Source organism: Nicotiana attenuata, unplaced genomic scaffold (genome assembly GCF_001879085.1).
Source record: "Nicotiana attenuata strain UT unplaced genomic scaffold, NIATTr2, whole genome shotgun sequence".
In the NCBI taxonomy this organism is placed as follows: domain Eukaryota; kingdom Viridiplantae; phylum Streptophyta; class Magnoliopsida; order Solanales; family Solanaceae; genus Nicotiana; species Nicotiana attenuata.
The window spans coordinates 338,702-348,822 of NW_017670913.1; the positions used below are offsets into that span (position 1 = coordinate 338,702).

At 38.1% G+C, this 10,121-nt stretch overlaps 1 protein-coding gene across 1 annotated transcript; it reads left to right on the forward strand.

The window, feature by feature from the left end:
* The first annotated feature begins 2,288 nt into the window (after nucleotides 1-2,288).
* On the forward strand, nucleotides 2,289-5,400 carry LOC109244443 (protein DETOXIFICATION 14-like). The gene is made up of 7 exons (XM_019411539.1): nucleotides 2,289-2,777; nucleotides 2,861-3,405; nucleotides 3,497-3,583; nucleotides 3,701-3,757; nucleotides 3,868-4,106; nucleotides 4,517-4,722; nucleotides 4,818-5,400. Exons 1-7 carry the CDS (start codon nucleotides 2,550-2,552, stop codon nucleotides 4,869-4,871), a joined length of 1,416 nt encoding a protein of 471 aa, XP_019267084.1. The 5' UTR covers nucleotides 2,289-2,549; the 3' UTR covers nucleotides 4,872-5,400.
* The last annotated feature ends 4,721 nt before the right edge of the window (nucleotides 5,401-10,121 follow it).

Genomic DNA, 10,121 nt, shown 5'->3' on the forward strand with positions numbered 1-10,121 from the left:
TTCGCTTGGCGATGGCCGGGGGCCGTAAGGGTGTAAATTTGAGCGAGGTACGATTGTTACCCGTTATGGTTCGAGCGAGGTCGAATTTTAACTTTGTTGATTCGAACGAGGTCGAATTTTTCTTTTATTTGGCGATGGCCGATGACCGTAAGGGTGTAAATTCGAGCGAGGTCGAATTATTACCCATTATGGTTCGAGCGAGGTCGAACTTTAACTTTGCTAATTCGAATGAGGTCAAATTTTTCTTTCATTTAGCGATGGCCGATGGCCATAAGGGTGTAAATTCGAGCGAGGTCGAATTGTTACCCGTTATGGTTCGAGCAAGGTCGAACTTTGACTTTGCTGATTCGAATGAGGTCGAATTTTCCTTTCATTTGGCGATGGCCATAAGGGTGTAAATTCGAGCGAGGTCGAATTGTTATCCGTTATGGTTTGAGCGAGGTCGATCTTTGACTTTGCTGATTCGAATGAGGTCGAATTTTTCTTTCATTTGGTGGCGTTTGTTCCTTGTTCGCGCACCTGGGAGAATGCTCATGTTCCTATCCTAATCCAAAAAAGAAAAATAACAAGTTAAACCCAAATGAAATTGCATGTTACCTTGATCTTATAGGTTGGCGAGGGGAGAGGGGAGTTGCAGGACGACTCGTTTTACCCCGCACTCGAATGGCGGCCTCAGATTTAGTAACCTCGTGTTTGGATTCGCCGGTCCGATTCCGTCCGATATGCACAAAATAATGGAAACACAAGTTATACTCCGTACACAAATTACACTCCGTTTATATGGGTACAAAAATAAGGCAGGACAAGCCGGTTATTTCAAAGAATCACACAGTAGGCTATCGTCCCTTCCTAAGAGGTGGAAGTATAGATCGGTACATATCGTTAATATAGTAAATAGGATTGCGGACGTGCTCAGTGCGTAGTGACCGTAATCCCACTTTAAGAGCTCGTACGACGTACAAAACCCATCGCTACAGTAAGACGTGAATTTTGTATAGATATCAAACATGGTTTCGATTTCATGCAAAGAATTGACCCTGGTTGGTGTGGTTACTTCAAAAGCTTACCTACAACTTTCTCAAGTTTGGTGTTTATATTGAGAGGGAGAGGCTACGACAACCGGGAAGTGAAACTCTGGCTGACTACAGATCTAGAGGGAACTAAGATCTTAGCTAGAAAATCCTCACAGACGGCGCCAAATTGTTTGACCAAAAAGTATTAAACCTTTTTGTAAACTAATTAAATGAGAAAAGAGAGGGTAAATCCTAGCCAGAAGTAATTAACTCTAGACGAAAGCATATAGAATAAGAGAATAGGATATAATCAAGCTCATAAACTTTTTAAGATTACAAAAGGTATTGAATGTAAATGGCAGACTTACATTCTTTGATGTACTGTTCCATAATGTAAGAATAAAGGAGAAAAGGGTGGAATGCCATTGATGGCTACAAGATCTATCATTATTGATTCTATAATGATGATTACGAAGATCAGCGGCCGAAATCTAAACCTTCTCTCTTTTTTCCTCAGAAGCCTTCTCTCGTTCTGTGTTTTTTAGATGAAGCCGAGAGAGTCCCCTGTTCTTGTTCTCTTACCTAGTATATATACAGTAAATATTCCCCTTTATCAAATGGTCCTTAACCAGAGTACCCTAACCCGCCGATTGTTCTTTGGGTCGTTCCCCCTAAATGCCACGACATGTACTTTGCCATACGGGCCTTCTGATGGTTCGACCTCGGCCATGGCCGAGATATCCGTCGTTATGGTACCATATGGATACAACCACGGCTCAATCGTCCCCTCGTCATTTCTTTTTGCGCTGGTCCTAGTATGGTCAGATTTCGACCCATACAGAGAGGTCTCTAAAAAATTGCTTCAAATAATATCGGATAGGTCTGTGTATGTCACATGTCATTCAACAGTACTACAACCTAGTTTCGAATAAGGATCGATCAGATAATAAAACTGGTATTCCCTGATTCATTCCACGAGATCACGTAAAATTCTAAGTAGGTCAACTCAATGACCTATAAATATATATGGGTTTAAAAAATGTTCCATGAGAAAGACAAAAAAGTTATAAAATTATCACCGGATCTTTTTGGCCACTACACATATCATGTTTTATTCAAGTTTATATAGGACCCTCATAGTACTAGTATATAATCGAATAAAAAAATGTATTCAGTTACTCATTCCAAGAAATCCCATTAAATTTCAAGTTGGTCAACCTGCACATATATGATATCAATGGATTCTTTTGGGCAAATTTTAAGTCTTATCTAAGGTTCCCCGAGTCGAATCAAGTACATGGGTATCAACTTTGTTGAAACATGAATATCGTGGGTTAATATTATACGTCAATTTTAGAAAATACATACATAAAATATTTAATTTTACGGAGAGACCATAGATTCACGTGCCCTATATTTTTGCCTATAAATCCGCCCCTAAATTCCGATAGATTACGAACTACTCCATTGAATATCAATCGGTGCCTAAAGCGTGAACAATTCATCGGCAGTGTGAAAGAGGAGTGGTTTGAGAAAATGGAAGAGGCTCTTCTGCCGTTGAATGATGTGATGAGCAAAAGGGTGGTGTTTAAAGAAGAGGTGAAAGAAGTGAGTCGCATAGCAATTCCTATGATAGTTGGGACGATGTGCCAATACCTCTTACGCTATGCACCAATGCTTATGTTGGGTCACTTAAGTGAACTATCCCTCTCTAGTGCCTCTATCGCCACATCTTATTGCACTGTTACTGGCTTTGCTATTCTTGTAAGCTACCTACCTACCTCCTTTTTCTCTTTTAAATTTTCTGACTAATTAAAGCTGTTTGAATCTGAATCTTGGTGCTGCAGTTTGGAATGGCAAGTGGACTAGAAACTTTATGTGGACAGGCCTATGGAGCAAAGCAGTATCAGAAAGTTGGCACTATTACTTATGCTGCTGTCATATTTCTTTTATTCTTTTGTTTGCCAATATCTCTTGTGTGGATCTACACTGAAAATTTGCTTTTATGGATTGGCCAAGACCCATCAATCTCTGTTGAAGCTGGAAAATATTCAATTTGGCTCATACCAACTCTCTTTCCCTATGCTATTCTTCAGTCATTGTTTTGCTATTTCCAGGCTCAAAGCTTGATCCTTCCACTCTTATGGACCTCAGTCGTCTCTCTATGTTTTAACATACCTCTCAGTTGGGCTTTCATATTTAAATTTAATTTTGGGACCATTGGTGCAGCAATAGCAATCGGTTTATCATATTGGTTGAACGTCATCTTGCTTGTGATTTATTTGAAGTTTTCGTCAACCTGTCAAAAGACACGTCCTTTTTTCTCAAAGGATGTTTTTCTTGTTATGCCAGAGTTCATCCGATCTGCTTTTCCATCTGCTGGAATGGTTGGGTACATATTTAATTGTCAACTTTATATATAAGTTTGGTATTTCCAGAATTTTGATAAGGCCTCCATTATTAATTTTATATCTTGTTCATAGTTTGAGATGGTGGGCAGTTGAGATAATTACATTACTCGGTGGATTGTTGCCAAATCCACAACTAGAGACTTCTGTTCTATCTATTTGGTATCCAGCTCTACAACCTTTTCACATTCCATTTCATGCCTTACAGTCTGATTATGTTTTTCCTTATAAATTTCTAACACACAAGGTACATTGTTTGAATTTTCTTTGGATATGCAGCCTTACAACCTCTTCAATACACTTCAACTTACCCTTTTCTTTCGGTGCTGCTGCAAGGTTAATTTTCTCTTCAACATATTTCCTAACACTGATTATGTTTGGTGTAAAGATAGGATCGTAGTATGGTTCAAATGTCATTCTTAAATTACTTCATAACTATTTTGTAGCATTCGAATTTCAAACGAGTTAGGAGCTGGGAATCCAAAAGCAGCAAGAGTTTCTATATATGCAGTCTTCACTCTAGCAGCTGCAGAGTTTCTTCTGGCAAGTGGAATTCTGTTCTCCTTGCGTAATGTATGGGGATATGCTTTCACACATGAACAAGAAGTCGTCGATCTTATCACAGAAATTACTCCTCTTCTCTGCCTCTCCATCATCGTTTATAGTACAGTTACTGTATTATCAGGTCATTTTTTCCATCACTCTTTTCGTTTAGTTTAATAAACAACATTCAAAATGGTTACATCTCGTATTTTCTTATATGTAGATCTCTATCACAACCGGTTGTTTCTTTTGCTTCGGCTGTCTTATTATTATGCTGTTACTGCTTCTTTTTCCATGGCTTTTTCGTTGATGTATTTCTTTTTAAATATGTTGTGACTATGTTTTTTTCTAAGCCGAGGGTATCTCGGAAACACATCTCTGTCTTCACAAGGTAGGAGTAAGGTCTGCGTACACACTAACCTCACTAGATCCCACTTGTGCGATTACACTAGGATTGTTGTTATTGTAGTATTCAAAATGGTTACCAGATAGTTGAAATGCAGTTAATTACTAGTAGTAGGTTATTAACATGCTTTCTTTTTCCTGCATCAGGAGTAGCAAGAGGAAGTGGATGGCAACATATAGGGGCCTATATTACTTTAGGATCATATTACTTGGTCGGAATTCCTGCCTCTTTACTCATGGGATTTGTTTGGAATTGGAAAGCAAAGGGCCTTTGGTGTGGATTATTGATGGGGTCAACAGTGCAAGCTATTCTGCTCTGTATTATTACTGGTCTCACAGATTGGGAAAAACTGGTAGCTAGCTAACACAAAAGATGAAAATGGTGTTTTTTTCTAGTTTTACTTTCACGCATTAAAAACTCTGATTATTTCTGGTTTCAACTTTACAGGCCAAGGAAGCAAGAGAAAGATTGTTTGATAGGAAGATTTCATGCAACAAATGACTCAAACGAATGTATGAGTACACAATGATGATCTTCACTTCGAAAGCATAAAAGGATAGCTTAATTTGGCTAGATTTTTTTCCTAGCATATGTCTCTACTTGAGCAGTGACATACGAACATTTTGTACTCTTAAGATATATGAGTATTTGAAGCGTCCTCGTACCTTCAAATCACCAAGGTAGCACAAGACGCTTTCAATTCAAGAAAGTAAATCCATACATTTTTCCTTTAATGAATGCAATTAGTTAATTAGGAGTAGTTGATTAGATTGAAGACATACTTGTAGAGGTGGGTTCTCTTCTCCTGTGCGTGCGCGCGTGTTTTGAACTATGCTTGTAGAGCTATGACAATTAAAGTCGACATTGTCTGCTACAACTATTTATCCTAATTCTGCAACTATGTTGTTGTTGTTGTAGTAGTAGTAGTTTCAAGTGTGTTTTCTCTTTAACTAATTGGTAGAGAGAAGAAATGAGACCCAGTTCTACACGCCAATGAAATATGAACAACATGAAAACTTTAATTTTCCTACTTCTGGTAAGAGGTAATACACACAGCTCACTGCCAATATTCTTGCGTACACGGGGGGTATTTAAGTCTTTTCATTGCTTCTCATTCAACATGTCTTTTTGCTAATAAATGAACACACTGTAGCTGCTTTGATTTTCTTTTACTGCACAGAAATCTTAGCCCTTAACATATGGACCCCCATCTGAACTTTCATTCACACCTTATTTTTTATTTGCTTTTATGGTTGCCACGTGGTTGCACACCAATCTATGTTGTGATGAGGGGTTGGCACGCCACCCGCAAGCTTCGAAACTGTATATACACTAGGGAGGGTGCACAGGAAACTCCTATTTGATCCGCCCCCGGGCTTGGAACCGTTTCACTCGGCGTCGAATGATCAAAGCTAAAAGCTTTAGGCATCTTTTGAGCATGTTCAGCCTTCAAAATTCCTGGAGTCCTACGCTACGGCATTATCACAAAAAGAAACATGGCTAATAGATAACTATTTTGTTATTGTAGAATGCGATTAGTTCTTTTGATCTTGTTCGGGCTTGAAAAAGCTTCCTTTTGAATTCCAGAAGTTATGGAGCCTATCCTTTCTTCGTAGATTACTAGCCCCGGGACACCTATACCAAAAGCTCAGTGTGCAATTTGCATGAAATTTATTTTTCAACATCAATCCGTAAGTGAGGTTCCATAAATCCGTATCCATATTTTTTTTTATGGAAGCCGAGACCCCTCTGTGATTGTTGGGAAAAATAATAGTCCCTCCCAGGATTAATATTCATGGCAAATAATAATAACACAAGAGAGTAACAACAACACCAACTCTTTTAATAGGGTAAAATATAATACCCGAACCGAGCAATATTACCAATATAATATTACAACTTAGTAGTGTCAAGGCCCTACTACAATTTTGAAGGAAATAACACTCTTTATTTAAAATACCTCACTACGATATTACTCACTCACTATTTATCTCACAGACTATAATCTGTGGATTACTCTCTCTAACTTCTATTGTTTCTCTCTTATTTTGGTGTGAATGAAATGAAGAATGGAGGCCTCTATTTATAGTAAGAGCTGCCGTCCAAATAGCCATAGAAGATGGCTTGTTCGTGATTTGGTCATGCAATTTGCATGTGCAATTTGCCTATAATTTGTCAACAAAGTTAGGCACCTACCATCCCATTATTTCTTCTTTTCTTGTTTTCTTCAATATAAGCCCCACAATCTCTCCCTTAATTTTGATTTTTCTTTTTCATTCCAAGACTTGATCTCAATCTCTGAAAACCTCAAACTTAAGAGGCTTTATAAAGATATCTGCAGCCTGATCATGAGACTTCACATATTTGAGCTCAACTTTCTTCTTGGTATTGCATTCTTTGATGAAGTGATACCTTGTATCTATATGCTTGCTTCGATCATGATACACTAGATTCTTGGCGAGCGTTTGTGCGGATTTTTTATCAATACAAATCTCTATAGCTTTAATTTGTGGCAAAATGAGCTCTTTCAATAATCTTCTCAGCCAGATAGCATTGACACATGCAAGATGTTGCTGCAATATATTCAGCTTCACATGTCAAGAGGATAACAATTAATTGTTTCTTTGAACTCCAAGAAATAACAGAATCACACAAGAAAAATACAAAACCAGTTGTGCTTTTTCCATCATCAATATCTCCCGCATAATCACTATCACAAAATCTCATAAGGTTGAAATCACTAGAAGAAGAATAAAATAGCCCAAAGTCAATCGTACCTTTTAGGTAATGAAGAATTCTTCTAGTGACTTTCAAATGAGTGGAGGCAGGAGCTTCCATGAAGCGGCTTACTACTCCAACTGCAAAGAGTATATATGGCCTGGTACAAGTCAAGTACCTCAAACTTTCCACAAGACTTTTGAAAAATATAGGATCCACTTTTTCTCCTTCATTAAACTTGGACAATTTTTTTCCCACCCTCTATCGGTATGTTCACGGGGTTGCAATCGAGCATGTTGAACTTCTTCAATATTTCTTTTGTATAACTTTCTTGAGAGATAAAAATTCCATCCTCCATCAGCTTCACTTCTAGGCCTAGGTAATATGACATGAGCCCTATGTCTATCATCTCGAACTCACGGGACACATCTTTCTTAAAACCTTCAAACAAAATTGGGTTATTACCTGTAAAAATAAGATCAGCAACATAGAGACAAACAAGCAAGATATCTCTATTAGTATGAACTTTAAGATAATGAGCATATTCATGGAGACAACGAGTAAATCCATTGTCTTGAATATACTTGTTGATGCAACTATTCCATGCTCGTGGGGCTTGCTTCAATCCATATAAAGCTTTATTCAACTTCAACACTTTATCTTCATGGTTTTTGACCATGAAGCCTAATGGTTGTTCAACATATACTTCTTCTTCTTCTTCAAGATAGCCATTCAAGAAGGCTAACTTGACATCTAGTTGATGGATCTTCCACTTCATTTGCACCGCCAAAGGGATTAGCAAACGAATCGTCTCCATGCGGGCAACAGGTGCATAGACTTCTTCATAGTCAATACCTTGCCTTTGCTTGTATCCTTTAGCCACAAGTCGTGCGTTTTATCTCTCCACATCTCCATCAACATTCTTCTTTGTCTTGTATACCCATTTTACTCCAATTGTTCGATGACCTTTGGGAAGAGTTGTTAACTACCAAGTGTTGTTCTTCTCTATTGACTTGATCTCCTCCCCATGGTTATTAACTTCTTCTGTGTCCTCATAAAGCTCTTGAATACTCCTTGTCTTTTGCGGCTGTTCATTTGAACTTTCTTGAGAAGAGGGAGATGCAACATTTGTTGGAGAAGGAGGTGGAGTTGTGTCCTGCACAGGTTCCATGGTCTCTAGTTCTTCTTCATCACCAAAGTATGGAATAAAATCATATGAAGTTTCTTTCCGAGCTTCCTAGTTCCATGCCAATTCTTCATCAAATTCAACATCGCGACTTACCACCACCTTGCCGCTGCTTGGGTTGTATAACTTGTATCCTTTTGAACTCGTATCATAGCCAACAAACACATGCTTGACACTTCGATCGTCAAGCTTCGCTCTCCCTTGTTGTGGCACATGAGCATAGGCTATGCTCCCAAAGATTCTCAAGTGCTTGAAACTTAGTTTTCTTTCACTCCATGCTTCTTGAGGGGTTTGATCTCTAACATTTCTTGTTGGAGACCTGTTGTTCAAATAAACAGCACAAGAAATAGCTTCGACCCAAAAGTCCTTGGGCGTACTTTTAGCTTTCAACATACATCTAGTCATATTAAGAATCGTTCGATTCTTTCTCTCTGCAACTCCATTTTGTTGGGGTTAATAAGGTACCGTTAGAGAGCGACGAATTTCATGAGACTAACAAAAGTCATTAAATTCTTTTGAAGTGAATTCGCCTCCTCTATCTGACCTTAAAGCTTTTATTTCATAGCCACTTTCTTTTTCCACAAGTACTTTGATATAATTAAAAGAAGCAAAAGCTTCAGATTTTTAGTTCAAGAAATAAACCCAAGTCTTTCTACTAAAGTCATCAATGAAAAGCAGAAAGTATTTACTTTTACCAAAGGAAGGTGAATTGATTTGTCCACACACATCAGTGTAAACAAGCTAAAGCGGTTTGGTTGATCTTGACATGGGCTCCTTTAGAAAACTCCTCCATGTATGTTTTCCAAGAAGACAAGCTTCACACAATTGATTAGGATGGTTCATTGATGGTATCCCATGCACCCTTGTTCTTTTCTCCCATTATTTTGAGCACTACAAAATTCAAGTGCCCAAATCGCATGTGCCAACACCATGAATCATCTTGCACATTAGCCTTCAAACACTTTGCATCAATTGTTTTAAGATTCAGAGAAAATGATCTATTCTTTTCCGTATGCACTTTAGCAATTAGAATTCCACTTGAATCTCTAGACCAAAGATGCATATTTTTCATGTGGATGTCATATTCATTTTCAAGAAGTTGGACCAAACTCAAAATATTACTTTTTAATTTTGGCACATAATAAACATCTTGAATTAGCTTGTAACTACCATCTTTACAGGAGATCAGAATCGTGCATATCCCTTCAATTTGAATCTTTGAGGTATCCCCAAAGAACACATTACCTCTCAATATTTTATTGATCTCCACAAACTTCTCTTTGCATCCACACATATAATTTCTTGCTCCAGTGTCCAAATACCACGAGCTACAATAAACCATGTCTTCTTCCTTGAGTGCCAACAACAACATTGACTCATCGTCTTCTTTCTTGTCGTCAACAAGGATAGCTTTTTCTTTAACATTACTACGACACCCAAGAGTAATGGCCAAATTTATGACAATTATAACACTCAATTTTTGACTTTTCATACCTTTGTCCATTATTTTCTTGGTAGTAGTCACGTCCTCTTCCTCCTCTTTGTCCAAGGCCACGACCTCTGATTGTTTGGTGGATTTTAACTTCATTGTTGAAGTTGTTACTATTACTTCTTCCTCTTCCAAGACCGCCACGGCCTCGTCCCCGTCTATTCTCTCGATAACTCCTTTCACCTCCATAATCCTTGAAGGATGCCTGTGTTTTAAGAAGTTGCTCCAATGACACTTCTTGTCTCCTTTTGATCTTTTCTTCGCGGGCCTATAAAGAACCCTCCAATTTCTCCACTATCATAGAGTCTAAATCTTTAGACTCTTAAATAGCACACACCATAAAATCGAATTTAGGTGT